The sequence below is a fragment of the Trematomus bernacchii genome, unplaced genomic scaffold (assembly GCF_902827165.1).
Source record: "Trematomus bernacchii unplaced genomic scaffold, fTreBer1.1, whole genome shotgun sequence".
In the NCBI taxonomy this organism is placed as follows: Eukaryota; Metazoa; Chordata; class Actinopteri; order Perciformes; family Nototheniidae; genus Trematomus; species Trematomus bernacchii.
In genome coordinates, this window is record NW_022987564.1 from 20,554,061 (window position 1) to 20,570,528 (window position 16,468).

The 16,468-nt window shown below is 40.1% G+C and overlaps 1 protein-coding gene across 1 annotated transcript in view; it reads left to right on the forward strand.

The window, feature by feature from the left end:
- tmem65 (transmembrane protein 65) overlaps positions 1-16,468 on the forward strand; it is a 38,531-nt gene that overhangs the window by 11,731 nt on the left and 10,332 nt on the right. The window contains exons 2-4 of the mRNA XM_034124756.1: positions 12,273-12,317; positions 15,099-15,166; positions 15,339-15,403. Of these exons, the coding sequence (XP_033980647.1) occupies positions 12,273-12,317; positions 15,099-15,166; positions 15,339-15,403 (178 nt within the window). The remainder of the gene's footprint in view (positions 1-12,272; positions 12,318-15,098; positions 15,167-15,338; positions 15,404-16,468) is intronic.

Sequence of the window (16,468 nt, forward strand, 5' to 3'; positions counted from 1 at the left end):
GGAAGTCGTCTGCTTTGTGTTTGAAGCACAGAAAACTGAAATCCCAAAGTCATCTTTTCAACTACAGCTTAAACTCCTGACACTATCTCGACTCCTGCTGTCCTCCTCTAACACAGAAGAGCTCCATATCTTTTGTGTTCTCCCTGTTGCAGTCGGCATTTCCTTAAATCCCCAGGTTAAAAAAGCTCGATTTTAAACCAGCATCCAACCAGAATAAATGACCTTCACTCCAACGTGTTATCTTGAGTTTGCATACAGCAGTTTCTTACATGTGGCAGTTGCATACCTTTCAAGCTATAGTGGGGCAGCAATTAGCTCTGTGTCAATTCAAACGCTGCTACATAATGGGCAAAAGGACGTGGACACCCCAAATACCCTGAACACAGTATATAGTTTGCTTCAACTGAAGGCTACACTTTTTTGAATTTTGGACAATGGCCCGGCTAAACCATTGTTGTTTATATCATATAAGTATAAAACATAAAGAAATATAATACAGTATAAAGACATGTTTCATTCTATTTAATGTGAATGACTAACCAGTTCAATTTTGATGAACTGCTGTCAGTGAGCCACACTCTAGTATCTGATAACTACACTTTAATAGAAAGCTCAACACCCGCTGAGTGGAGGCTGCAGCAGATTCATTGTAATGATTGTGGATTTTTCTGCAACAACTGGGGCTTGGAGACAGTGGGAAAATCAAATATCACTATTTTGAACAAAAACCTCAATCGACATTGCAACAATATTGTTGGCATATAATCACTTTTACATCACTGTTCTTCAATATCTTTAAACCTGAAAAAGACACCATTCATGCCACATTACGATTCAATCATTGAAAACGTATAGGACAGTGCAGCAGGAGTACTGGAATCGGGAAATAAGTTAGCATTTGACCACCTTTTGTTCCCTTGCCTCAAAATCAACGGTTATAAGGAAAAAAGGTCTGTGGTTAACATTAACTCATAATATTTCCACAGTTTGTCTTGCAACATAAAAAAGGGCAGTAAATACCCGACTGGTGAATGTCTGAAGCTTCTATGTGTCTTTTTAAATCAGTGATTACAAGTATATATGAGACTTGCGATGCTATCCTCCTTAGTTTCTCAAGTTCATTATCCTTCACAATAGTATCTTGTATTAGAGCACAGCCCTCATTTTTCAGTGATGGATATAAAAACACTGGGTCAAATGCAGTTTCATCATCTTTCATCACACTTAGGCTGGTGCCCCACGGGAAGGAAAACGGGTTGTATCCGCATATTTCTCTTGCGTATAGCCCTTTTTGCCACACGAGGCCGTAACGAAACGATAGAAACGGACCCCGCAAACGACAACGGGTCCAAAGGTGGATAGATCTGGGAACGGAGCGCTCTGGGGGGTCATACGGCTCTGTGTGATCGCCTCTATACGATCATTTTGTGATAATGATGACGCAATAGCCCTGCCTCCCCCACCTCTGCTGCTCACCCCCGCGTCAAAGTAAACTGCACATTGAATTCAGATTATTTATCTTTATCTCGATATGGACATAAACGCGAGTGAAGTCTAATCTGACAGGACGGAGACACGCAGCTCCTCCGGCTGTGATGCAGCGGGAGCAAGTCACACACTTCAAGTCAGATCATCACCCTTAGCTATTTTAATTACCTCTCAAACTACCTAAACTAGTTATAAATATGTTTATTTTTACTGTCGGCCGGGTCACTCATTACTGGATCAGCTGCTGCATGAGACAGACACTGACGCTGTCAGAAGAGAGGAAAAAGAGAGCACAGGCTCCGTGTATTTTATTATTATATAGAGTCGTTATTCATTTGTTTTAAAGCTCAACAAATAACAAAGAAGACCTTTGACTGGCACTTTTATAATTTTGTCCGGAAGATTGAAACTTTTACACATGTTGACCGGCGAAAAACTCTGCCCGGTTCCCTCGGCCCCCACCACGGTGAATAAACAGAAGCGCAACCATGACGACCATGCTTCTTCGCTGCTATTTCTGGAGGAAGTTACAGCGCTACGTACAGGCTCGGCATATGTACTGCAGCTTTTTCCAGTGGTTGGAGCTAAACGGAGCTGTCTCATGTGAACAGACACTATCCGGTGTATATTGCGTGTGGACGGAAGCTTTTTGGTGATTGCGTTTGCGTTAATCCTATGCGTTTTGCCGTATGCGTTCCCGTGGGGCACCAGCCTAAACTCCTCCAAACTGAAGCATCTGACGCCTGGAGTGTTGAAGTGTAAGGTCTGTGAAAGCTAATTAGAAGACCGCAGAGAGAAAACAGTGATGGGTGTTTTTTTTTTAAACTAGATTGTAGTTGCCAAAATGACACTGCCAATTAGTTTGACTCCACATAGGTTTGGCATGCAGAGTTATTTATATAATGACATATCCAAGTTATAAAGTGGACGAGCTGCATGGTTGGCTGGTAGAGGGGGAAAAGCATTTAGCCGCTGGTCAGTGTTCATTTTATGTGTATGTGTGTGAGGTTGTAGCAGGGTGTAACATGACAGCCTGTGTTGCCTGGTTACTCGATAGGAAAGTCTGTGTATTAACTGATTTGTCTTTAATTAAAGCATAGACAAATGTTTATGTACTACAAAATCATTTGAAAACTTTTCTAAAAAGTTTGAAGCAAAAGGAGATTTATTGAGGTTAAAGAAGAAGTAACAAGTTGCAATATAAGCATGAGGTATTAAACAAAAGTAAAACCGTCCAATAATTCATCAAAAATATCAAATAATAAGAATCAAATATGCACTGCTTCATAAAAAAAAGGGTTTGATTTCTCCAAAGATGGCAAACTAATATAATAAATAATCCATTTGTGTTTACTTTGTAGCCTGTTAATTAGACTGAATTCCCAATTAGTGTTCGCTTCCTTATTCAGTCTGAATGTGTTGACATTTGTCGTTGGCCCTTAGCTCATCATTAGTGGCTGAGGCTCTGCTTCTGCCCCAATTTCAGCTCAAGCAGAAGTGTCTCATAGGAGCAGTTCATCGTGTCATATTGATTGAGTTATTTCAGGACATTGGCGTTTTAGTTTTTCTGTCTATAATTTCACATTATGTTTCAAAACAACAGTGTGGTAATCTCTTGTGTAGATACAGTATAGGAAGCTGTTTCAATCCTCTTTAGTTTGCATTTTCATTGTTTTTGTAGGCTTAATTAATAGGATATTTCTGTTTTTAAATGGGACAGTATGTAGTCCTTTCATCCATTCAAATATCATTATTTTGTTTCCCTTGAAGCTAGTCTGTGGACATTGTTTCATTTCACTCTGAAGTTATTAAGGCCAAGAAATTACCTTGTGTAAAAAAACTCAAAAGATTATCCAAAATGCAAAAGCCAAAAATAAATGTCATGTTTTTTAACGTATGAACAGATGTAATTAGTGCTAAAAAGATTCAGTACTTCAAACAAATGTAGTGTTCAGTAACAAGCACAGATGCTCACATGGCATGTTATTAATATCACAGGGACAGTGTGATGGCTGAATGCATTTTGGCAGCACAATGGGATCTGCAATAGCTCAACTGTAGGAAACATTAACTTAAAGTGGACCTATTATGCTATTTTGGAAAAATATATTGTAGGGCCATACCTATACAAAACATGTCTGTGAAGTTTTTTGCTTAAAATACCAAACAGTTCACCCATTGTAGCCATGCCTCATACTGCTCATACCCCTCTTTTGCAGCCCTGTTAGAGAAACGCGGATTTTGGGTCCTTGGCTTGAAAAAAAAAAAAAAGAGGAGGCGGAGCTAATGCCTGATCAGAATTCTACCGGAGATAAAGTTAAATTCTGCTGTGATAAAACGCCATCCTGTTCTAAACCACATCAAAGATTATTTCTGAAACAGTATGGAGCTCAAATGCTTTTTCTCTTGCGGGTTTATCACAAGGTGAGTTCCTTTTTTTATTTCCTGCTTTTTAAACACATGTGCTCTCCAGTACAGGTTAGCTCTGAGTGTTAGCGAGGCTTGCTAATGTAAACAAAGACGAGATTACGTCCAAAACACGTCAGGCATTGTTTCTGATAGCAATTTTCTGTGGGTCCGCTGCCGATTTGACGTCATATCGGCAGCAAATCTGTATGCGCTCGTCGTACCCCTGTTTTTAAAAGATTTGGGTACGGAGGAAAAGAGAGGGTTTTATTTTCTGACGCTGCGTGAGTTCCCGACACACCGGGGACACATATTTATGTATAAAAGACATCAAAAAGTGCATTTTGCATGATAGGTCCCCTTTAAGTTATGATATATTCCCCTGCAATCGCATCAAAGCCTCAAACTCTGAACTGTTGGTGTGTTTTTTCAGGTGTGCAGTGTGTTGCAAGAAGCAGTTCCACTCTTATAATGAGCAGCGTGAAAGCAGGCAGATGATGGAGCATCTGCTGATGTCTAATTATCCACAAACACATATTCATCTTGTGTTTGCTTTAATCACACTCTGACACATGAGCTGTGTTAGACTCCATCTTCTGTCATTATGTACTCTGAGATATTCTGCATTCACTCATCTGACTCCAAATCTGCTGCTATTGGCACATTGTCAGCAGTGATATTTATTTTTTGCCTACTTCACTCAGACCTATTTCTGGACGTGTTTCCCCAGGAGTCCCAGTGTTTGTAGTCACACTGCAGTCATTAGGAAGCGAAAATCGCAAAAGGTGAAAATGGGTTATTCCCACCGTGTGGCTTCATATTTTCAGCAGTGTTTCTGAAATAGTTGTCTCCTTTCCACAAGACTAAAGTCAACAGCCACTGCAGCAACCCTGTGAGGCTGCAACACTCATGATACATCAGAAAACAAAACTCTTGGATGGATGAAAAATGAGACACAAGATTGCTTTTTAGATCCTAATAATGTGAAGTATAGTTTGAGTGTGGTGCCAGAGGAAATGGGTATCATATGGACTCTAATGCTGGAGCCACACGAGGACGATAACGCAAACGGACCGAAATCGATATCAAAAAGATCTTCCGTCCACACGCAATAGGAACGTGTCCGTTCACACGAGACCGCTCGAAAGCGCTGGTGACGCTGTAGTACATATGCCGGGCCTGTAAGTGGCGCTGTACTCCTGCCACAAAAGCAGCGAAGAAGACTTCCCACGCATGGTTGCCCTTCTGTTTATTCTCCGCTGTGGACGCTCTGGCTCTTTTTCTCTGTAAATCTCTCCGGTAATCCACCAGCAGATGAAAAACACCCACCTCTCCACCTCTTCCAAGGGACGAGGGGACCGTGCAGCAGATTTTAAGTTAGATTTTTTTTCGCCGGTCAACATGTCCGTTAAAGTTTAAATCTTCCGGACAAAATTAGAAAAGTGCCGGTCAAAGGTCTTCTTTGTTATTTATCGAGCTTTAAAACAAATTGATAACGACTCTATATAATAATATAAGAATAAAAAACGGAGCCTCTCTTTTCCTCCCCCTCTTCTGACAGCCCAGCAGCTGATCTCTGAGCAGGAGAGGTGGGGAGAGGCGGGGCTATTGCTTCAACGTTATCAGGAAATGATCGTATAGGCGTAAACATGGAGCCGTTTGCCCCCCCAGAGCGTTTCGTTTGCAGATCTACCCACCTTGGGACCCGTTATCGTTTTCTGCGTTTCCATGTCGGCCTCGTGTGGCCGAAACGTCTATCTGATAGTGAACTGTAGCAGATACGACCGTTATCGTCCTTGTGTGGCCGGGGCCTAAGACCGGGTAGCATTCTTTCTCTAAGGGCTATTTAATTGAACATTCAATAATTGTTGTGCGATTTCATTCTGGACCAATTTGACAAACATATAGTGCCCTCGGGAAATTACCCGAGGTTCACTGTCCAGGCAAACAAGAGTAGACCATTGAGGAGTCTGATTATATTTGATCTATCTGGACTGGTATAATGAACACTTGAATTGCTCTCCTAATAAAGCAATTGAGGAGTTTTTTACCAAAAGATACACATATGATAATAAGGGAACATGTGAAAAGTCCTTGCCCCAGCATTTACAGAGATAGTGGCTTAATTAAGATGATTGTATTGTCATTGATCCATGGATTATTATAATTTGACTGTCAAATATTTAAGATAAGTTTGGATGAGCGGTTCACAAGAAAGGCAGCAGAATAGGAGGAAAAACAATCGGCCGAGCTGGCACTGCAACAGTCAATCTAACTAAGGGGTGTATTCCTTCAAAACATCAGTCAGCTAGTCGATTAGCATGCTTTACGTTTTTATTCACTTTTAAACTTTATTTATCCAAGCAAGTCATTAAGCATAGATATTGCTGCAACACAATACATAGCAATAACCCTGTAACCTCTCCAAATTCTGTTGAAAATCATGCAAAATGCACTTTTTGATGTCTTTTAAACATAAACATGTGTCCACAGTGTGTAAGGGAACTCACAAAGTGTCAGAAACCAAACCCTCTCTTTTCCTCCGTACCCAAATCTCTAAAAACGGGGGAACACTGGAGCTGATCCAGATTTGAGTCCGATATGACGTAATATATGAAATGTGGGCTGGCTTTACACCCACGGCCCTATCAGAAACGTCGCTATCAGAAACAATGCCCGACGTGTTTTGGAAGTAATATGGTCTGTGTTTACATTAGCAAGCATCGCTAACACGCTAACCTGTACTGGAGAGAGTATGTGTAAAAAAAGCAGGAAATAAAAAAAGAACTCACCTTGTGGTAAACCCACAAGAGAAAAAGCGTTTGAGCTCCATACTGTTTCAGAAACAATCCTTGATGTGGTTTTGAACATGGCGTTTCATCACGGCAGCATTTAGCTGTATCTGGGTAGAATTGAGTAGGCACAAGCTCCCCTCCTCTTTTTTTTTTTTAAAGCTAAGGACCCAGAATCAGCACTTCTCTAACAGGCCTGAAATAGAGGGTATGAGACACGGCTAGAATGGGTGATCTGTTTGGTATTTTGAGCAAAACACATCATCATAGACATGATTTTTATATATATCTGAGACTCATAATATATGCCTACAAATAGCATGATAGGAGATCTTTAATGTTTGCTCAAAAATTGTGATCATGTTTCAGCAATATCACAAAACCAAATATCAATTGAGGCATCTCCAAATGTTTGTTTAACCTGTTAAGCCCGAGAGACGCCGGTACTGGGGCACTCCCGCAACATCTTGCAGGAAACAGTGTCTGAGGGCATGTTCATTTAATAAACTGAATGTTTTATATCCATGTAACGGGAAGAAACTCATCTAACTGATCATTTTTATTTATTTTTCAAAATAAAACCCACAATGCTAACGCTGAGCCTCTGAATTAGCAACGAGCGAAAAATGCTAACAGATTACTGCACCGAAATTCACTCGCAAAACCTTATTATTTATCTTTTCTGCACATCCAACACATCGTTTCACATCGTGAGGTGACACAGAATCGATGGGTGCATACATTAACACTCCATGATACGAACTCGCGACTTTATAAACAAAAACAGACATCAAAACATGTGGCGCTAGGTAGCTAAAAACGCTAACATGGCTTACCTGTGTCGTAGTTTGGTCAAAAGTGGTCTTCAATGGCATTAAAACGATAAAAACGCTTAATCCATAGGTTAATCCAATGTGTCTGTGTCCCTTTGAAATGATTTCTGATAATCCATAAGCAATAAAACGGCTTTTCTGTTTCCAGATGTCAGAGCTAGAGTATAGGTTCGCTCTGATGCAAAACTGCATGCGCGAAGCCCCCACCTTTTTTTTTTACTGTGTGTGTGTGTGGGGGAATCCCCCTTCGATTCTATTGGCTCTAACGGTCAGAAAGAGGTGTCAACCATCAAAATCGACAAAGGGGAGCCAGAGATATGGAAAATCCACCCAAATGACCCCAGAAGTGTTTTTTTTTGTGCTAAATCTTTCTAAAAAGGTCAAATGTCACTTGTTTTGCATCAATCTTGATACAGGGTACTTATATGTTGTACTTTGGATTCCTAAAGCCTTTAGTCTACTAACCCATCATCCAAGGGTAGTTTTCACTATAAGTAAAAAAGAATTTTTGGACGGACACTATAATTTACAGTTTTTTACTATGTTCAATCTGAATTTTCTTTAAAATAAAAAACATCTATATTGATTCTGACTTTTCTACATCCAACTCACAGGTTTATCATTACTTTGAGAAAAAAGATTATTAATGTAACCCTTTTAGAAGGGAAGATATGGTCATTTGTTCTGGGAATGTCATTTTCGAGCCTGAGACCTGAAAAACAGGCTCAGGGCTAAACAGGTTAAGGCCGCTACACAACCACCTGAGACCAAAGAACGCGTACCGAAGGCGTCCCGTCTTTTACGTCAGCTACGTCGCCTGCGTCGGCTACATAAAAAGAAGATGAGCCAATATATTGAGGACTTTGTTCTATTATTAAACAATAAGGTGGGTGAAGTAATAAAAGTAACAGGTGCGATTTTATGTAGCACGAGGCGCTGTGTTCAATGGAGAGCAGGAGGTGAAACCTTGCACTCCTGTGTCCTGAAATAGAGCCTAACCTTTCCACACACACACACACACACACAAGTTATTTCTGTGCTCTTTGCTTCTCTCAGCAGACAAACACAGCAGGCACACAGGGAGGTCTGAAAGCAAAGGACTCTGCCCCAGTCACCTACTTGTCTAGAGACAGCTCAGTGTCTCCCCAGAGTGCTCAACTAATCCAATCCAGTACACGGCTCCTCTCCTTCTAATTAAAGTCTATTTTTCCAATTTAATCAGCTTTAGATCTTTAGCGCTTTTATTTTTTTCATATTTTCCTTTGTATACATGCTTATATTTTTACCCTGCAAAATCGTTTTTTTTGCCACTTGTTGGCTGTTGAAACATATTGTAAAAATAGGAATGGCAGACCATACACTTTTAAGCCACAGAAGACATATACTGTAATGCTTGTTATCAGGTTCATATCAGTATGTAGTGTCTCTACTGTGACATGTCTCCAGGCTTTAATGTTCACAAAGCTCTTTTCTCATACTGCCTGTGCTGCAGCACCTCTTTTCACCCTCTGTCTGAAACCAGAGCCCAGTCTGCTCTGGTTGGTTAGCTGGCCGGCTCGGTTGTGATTGATTAAAACAGAGCGCTACGAGCACTAGCCAATAGAAGTGTGAGTGTAACATAGTGATATCATTCATTATAAAGTGATGCAGTAGGGGAGAGAAACACAGGGATTGTAGCTTTTGCAGACCATTTGCATGCAGAAACAACTTAGATAACAAACTACAGGAAAGGGAAAACACAAAAAGCATAATAGGGCTCCTTTTAATAAAAAAATGATGCTTCCAAACACATCCAGCAGTTATGGAGCAAGATAATCATAATGACTTTTGTTTGTGTCCAGCTGATGAATGCAAAGTCCGATATTGTCTCTCTTTGAGCTCCTTTGAAAAGTGAAACGTCTGTCTCTTTAGCTGCTAAATTCTCCACTTTTCCCCCCAGCTAGTCTCTAACTCTGTCTGTCTGCTTGTTCCTGCTAAGGAAGTAGAGCACAGGGGCTTTTTACTGCGCTTCCTGAGAACAGCGTAGTGCTGCAGACGGTAATGTCACTATGAGCCCACTGAGAGTCAGCCAGAATAAACAATGAATAACAATAAAGCTCTGTATATCCAAAGGGATTCATTACTATTTGCAAACTCTTTCAAATGTCTTTTTATGCATTTATTCTAAAGAATATTGATTAAAGCTGCTTTAATATTTGATCCTCTGATAATGCTAATGCACTTTACATTGATTCCTGCCCCCTGCTAGTTTAATGCCTGATTGCAATCCAAAAAGTTATTATATCAAATCATCTTTTAAAAACAAAAATAGTGTTTTCTCTTCTTCCTTGATGTCTGTCTCAGGCTCCAACAGGAGAACACTTTTGTAAACCCTGCAGCATTGTGGGCCTCTGATAGCAGATGGAGTGAGTTATTGAGACTTCCATGTGACTGTAAATACTGTGACCGGGGTCAGGCAGCCATGTTGGAAGAGCTCTGCTCTAAGGTCACTTTCAGACAGAGCAGGTTAAATAAGAAAGCAGCCTCATCTGTTGGCAGTGAGGCCGCGCTGCAGCACACACGGGGCTACAGTCTCAGGTGGTCCAGTGAAAGACTTCCTCTTCAGCTCTATTTCTATCTTTATGAGAATGGTTTTGAGGAATTAAAAAAACATTTAAGTAAAGAATCTGCACTATTATATTATTTTTGTGATGTTAAAACTAACAAACACAAAACAAACTACAAAAAGTAATAAAAACAGTAGAAGAATCTTTTCATTTCTGCAGATTCATTTTATATTTATTTGCAGGATTTTTTTCATAAACTGCTGATATGACTTGTAAAGGTTTTATTGCATTTGTGACCATGAGCGTTATCAACATCTACTCACACTTTGGACCGTACTACAAAAAGTAATAATATCAGTAGAAGAATATTTGCATTTCTGCAGATTCATTTTACATTTATTCGCAGGATGTTAATAAATTGCTGATATCACTTGTAAGGGTTTTATTGCATTTGTGACCATGAGCGTTATCAACCTCTACTCACAGTTTGGATCGTTTTGTTCTCTGCAGTGATGAGTGTCTCACACTGTTGTGAGTGTGTGTGAGTGTGTGTAAGAGAACAAATGTGCCCCTGGCACACAGACGGGAACACAGAGAAAGATTCAATACGCTGCAGTAGAAGCAGTCAGAGCAGAGGAGCAAGGGCTTACTTCTCTGATCCAACTCCTTACAGTGCTCTACAATCCAGCCTAAGAAAGCAGGATATTAGAGGATCATTTCCTTTCAAGAAATGCCTTCAAATTCATGGTTTGCTCGGCTTTTAAAATATTTTTGGTCAGAGAAATTAAGATATCTTTGCTTGCTGGGAAACATATTTTTTATTTGAATGAAATATGATCTTAATCCCTCTTCTGGCATTTAAATAAACACTCATTGGCATAATGGGGGCGCCATAACTAAAGGTCAAATCCTGAACTGTAACAACACATCTGGTGTGGTTTTGAAGAAGCTTGGTATTTACTGTAGAGCGTCCACTGGAAGTGTGAATTGTTGAACTTTAGAGAAGAGGTGAGCCAACTGTCTCCATGTTGCTGCTGCAGCTTAAGGCCCCTACACACCAAGCTGACACCAAAGAACACGTCCCGACGGAACATGACTTGTGTTGCTTCACGTCTCCTGCGTCTTGGCCAACAGTCGCACTGGAACACACCGCAAAGACTTCAGCCGACGGCCAAGTAGTACGTACGCACGTGAGTGCCAATAACTCTCCTTACCAGCAGGCGGCGGTAGTGTGTATTCGTCATTCAAAAGAGGCAACAACCGGAAGACAGACTGCGTGATACAAACTTCAGCTCTCTGAAGCAGAAAGAAACTATTTAAGCATTGTGGCTGGCAAGTACTGCTGCTACCACATTCCATGCATCAGTCATTATAATCCAAGATTATTTTAATATACAACATCATAACACTGACATAATCCAAGATTATATTAATATACAACATCATAACACTGACAGGCAAATTATGTATCATCATGTACATCTGTATCCTCTGACTTTTATTGTCGTATAGCTAATTGTATCCTCATTCTAATGTTGTGTTATCTAATGGCTGTAGTATGTAGGTACGAAATAAAGTTTTTTATTTTGCAGTAGCGGTAAAAAGTGGTTTATTGTCAAATGTAGAACTGTACAATGTAAACAATCGACTAAAATACAATAAGATAAAAATAGTAAGTAATAGGCCTACAATAATAAAAAAAAATAGCCACATCGTCCAGGGTCCTGTCCGTTAAATACTTGAAGAAGCCACCTCATGCAGGAAGTGTGGCAGCAAATTACGTGGCAACTGAGTTGGTCTTCGGTTTATTCATTCCAGATCGCCATGATGTAAAATAAATTCTTGCGTCCAGGTGAGATGAAAATGAAAAATAATAGCCGTCTGTGTGTACCTTCTTCACTTCCGTTTCGCTTCTCATGCACTGATTCGCTAAGCTGAACAGCCAATCAGAGTGATTTATTTTGCCGACAGCCTTTTGCCAACAGCTCCCCGATTCGACATGTTGAATCGGGAGCGGAAGGTATCGTCACGGCCGAAAAGACACAACGGTGCGGGACACACCAATCTGAGTAGGGCGACATGACGCTCATCGACGGCCCGACATCTATCGACATCTATCGACGGCTTGGTGTGTAGGGGCCTTTAAAGTGAAACCTCAGCAGTTAATGAGCAAACGTCTGATGTGTTTTTATGTTTTTTCCTTTCAGAGAACCAGGAGCCCTCGCCGCCGACTAGGGCCCAGATCAAATATGGTGAGATTAAATGTGACGCACAACTCACAATCATCTATGTTTTGGAAATAAACCGCAACCTGAAACTCCTCCATGAGTATTTCTATGTCAGCAGTTCTGTTTTCCTTAATAAACACTTTTTTAAGTTTATGTTGGAAATCAAGCTGACCAGACATTAATTAGCTTTGCTGATTTGATATATAAGATATCATTCTATCATATACCAGTTTATACTGTAAAGTCTGAACTTCGGTGATAACCTCTGCTAGGGCTGTGCAATTAATCGTATTTTAATCGCAATTACGATTTTGGCCTGCCACAATTACGAAAACAACATAATCGAAAAAAACAATAATTTTGCTTTGCTAGGTTGTGACAGTGCACTGCAACATATTTGATCTAATTTATTTTAGTCTAATTTATTTGTATTTATCATATTTATATATGTTTAGTAGCTTGTTGGAGTGCGCTCCAAAATATTTGTTGATCTTGTTTATTGGTATTTATTATTTTTGATATTATTTATTTAAATGTAAATATAAATGTATCATTTAATTTAGTTTTGTATTGGTTTTTCAGTTGAATTATACGTTCAGGGTAATCAACAGTTAAAAAGATACTGTTCAAATTATTATTTGTATTTGTTTTAAAGTTCAATAAATGGATGTTTTCAAAGTCAATGAATAATCGTATTTAATAATCGTGATATCAATTATTGACCAAAAATAATCGTGATTATGATTTTTGCCATAATCGCACAGCCCTAACCTCGGTTCAATAACTAACCTCAACATCAGACTTATCATTTTAAGGCAGAGCTTGCAAGAAAAAAGCTATTTTCAAACCATATTTATCCACAGGGGGAAACTATTGAGACCACCAGGGGTCATGTGGAGTAGGTAATTATTAAAAAGGGTGAAATCCTCGTGCCCTAGAGATTACTAAACAAAGAGAACAGAAACAAAAAGAGTTGGATTTGTTGTGTAAACGGATTAAATCTTATAATCCATTATTGGATATTCATATGGCTTTCAAAATAAAAGTATTGATTTATAAGTATTATTTGTGTAGTGTTTATGTAATATAATGCTGCATGTAATAAACATGCTATATCAGGAACCGTAAATATAAACATAGACTAATAAGTGATAGAATAAAGAAAATGCTATATTATCCTGTATGCTCTATTAGAAACCATAGAGCCACAGCATTGTACAAACTCTTTTCCACAATAGAAGCATGCAGACATTCGTCATATCATCAGCCTCAGCTGTACTTTGTGTTAAGTGCTTATTATCTGATGTTAAAGCTAATATGCTTAGATGGTGAACATGATATGAACCTGCTAGACATCTCAATGTAAGCATTGTGAGCATGTTTGCACGCTGACAATAAGTCCAAGCTCACAGAGCAGCTGGCTTTGATTCTTAGGCTGGTGCCCCACGGGAACGAAAACGGGTTGTATCCGCATATTTCTCTTGCGTATAGCCCTTTTTGCCACACGACGCCGTAACGAAACGATAGAAACGGACCCCGCAAACGACAACGGGTCCAAAGGTGGATAGATCTGGGAACGGAGCGCTCTGGGGGGTCATACGGCTCTGTGTGATCGCCTCTATACGATCATTTTGTGATAATGATGACGCAATAGCCCTGCCTCCCCCACCTCTCCTGCTCACCCCCGCAAAAGTACACTGCACACTGAATTCAGATTATTTATCTTTATCTCGATATGGACATAAACGCGAGTGAGATCTAATCTGACAGGACGGAGACACGCAGCTCCTCCCGCTGTGATGCAGCGGGAGCAAGTCACACACTTCAAGTCAGATCATCACCCTTAGCTATTTTAATTACCTCTCAAACTACCTAAACTAGTTATAAATATGTTTATTTTTTACTGTCGGCCGGGTCACTCATTACTGGATCAGCTGCTGCATGAGACAGACACTGACGCTGTCAGAAGAGAGGAAAAAGAGAGGACAGGCTCCGTGTATTTTATTATTATATATAGTCGTTATTCATTTGTTTTAAAGCTCAACAAATAACAAAGAAGACCTTTGACCGGCACTTTTATAATTTTGTCCGGAAGATTTAAACTTTTACACATGTTGACCGGCGAAAAACTCTGCCCGGTTCCCTCGGCCCCCACCACGGTGAATAAACAGAAGGGCAACCATGACGACCATGCTTCTTCGCTGCTATTTCTGGAGGAAGTTACAGCGCCACGTACAGGCTCGGCATATGTACTGCAGCTTTTTCCAGCGGTTGGATCTAAACGGAGCTGTCTCATGTGAACAGACACTATCCGGTGTATATTGCGTGTGGACGGAAGCTTTTTGGCGATTGCGTTTGCGTTAATCCTATGCGTTTTGCCGTATGCGTTCCCGTGGGGCACCAGCCTAAGTCCAAGCAATATCTCAAAACTCTACTACTTCCTCTCATTAAGTATGCAATACTGTTCAGGCCGGTCTGTTCTGTTTATTCATATACTTTGCATGTATTGAGCTCATACAATTCAACACTTCAATAATCTAAAATGCTTTACGACTTTCACCTCTTCAAAACTTATTTAAAAGTGATCAAAACTGTCATCCTCTTCCTGATTTTAAAAATAGTTAAACACAATTTCTTTCACCTATGTAAATATGTAACAAATATGTTTGAAGTGAACTCATGTGTTAGTGTTAGAAACAGCACATTAAGCTGAAGGATGAACATGATTTCTGCAGTTCCCTGATGGCAAAGTTCAAGAATGAAATGTCAGATTCTGTGTTAATCCTCCTTCCTGTTTGTCTGCAGTTTTGTTCCACAACTGCATCCCCTTTATTGGATTTGGTTTCCTTGATAATGCCATCATGATCGCAGCAGTAAGTGCCTTTTATTTACACAATGATTAAGCTTATTTTTGACTGTAATGAATTGCCTTTATGATGGACAAATGCAAGTCTTCGTCAATGATGTATCTTCTTCTGTCTACCTGTATTCTTTCTAAAACTCTGACTCTGATGAGACCTCCCCTCACTCTCTCCTCTCCTCCAGGGAACACAGATTGAACTCTCTATCGGAGTCACTCTCGGGATCTCCACCATGGCTGGTAAGAACATGTAGAGAATCTGTAGTCAGGTCACCGTGAAATTAAAATTGAGTTTATTATCTTGTCCCAAATTCCATTTATACATATGTTGGTCAAAAGATTTATTATAAATAAAAAAGCCAAACATTCTTTAGTTCCATCTTCTCAAATATATTTGTTTTCTCTTCAAAACATTGAAAAGTGACCTTTTATAAAAACATGTTGTTCACCATAAACCCCTGCTATTGCTTTCATTCAGTATGGAGGTAGATCTGCCTCAGTATTATTTGTGTGAACAGATCAAAAATCTGTCTTTAAATGTGTCATCGGTGATTACTTTCCACAAATGCAAAAAATTATTTGTAAACAAAAAATATTTGGCTTTAATGAATTGTATTAATATAGTTTGCATATATATATAGTCTAGCCTTACCCCTAGATTCCACCGTCTGCGTCGCGTTACGGCCGCGTTATGGCTGCGCTGCGGCGTTCGCAAAGATCGCGGCCACTCTAGTCAATGGGTGCTATTCCACCAGACGCGCCGCGTTACGGCCAGAAGCGTCCCAGAAGCGTCTCGGCGCTCGGCTCCGCTCAAAATAGGATGCAAGTCTATTTTCGACGCGACGCGAGGCGTTGCAGAGGCGCCGGGCAGGAAGTGGACCGGTCAGAGCATCCAGTCAATTCCCAAAATAAACTAATTTTGCAGACCCTATCCCTCCGTAGTCTTTCAAGTAGAAGGAGAAATGCCAGCGTTCTCCTCCGGTTTACAGCCACTGTGTAAATTATATATATAGAATAATTATGATGATGAATGCATTTTTTTACCACTAAAATACAGCAACACATCTTTGATTCATGTCGTTTATAACTGGAATATTACAATTATTATTAACTTTGTCTGTACAAAGTAGCCTGTCCAAATGCCCAAATCAACAAAAACTGCGAGCCGGCAGGCAAGACGCTCCGCTTCTGAAATGCTCCTGAAACGCGCCCGGTAGGGTATGACGCTGGAGGAGGCCGGACCAAAACCGCGGCGCAGACGGACCCGGTGGAATCAAGGGGTTAGGGTACAGCAAACTCATCCTTTAGACTACCC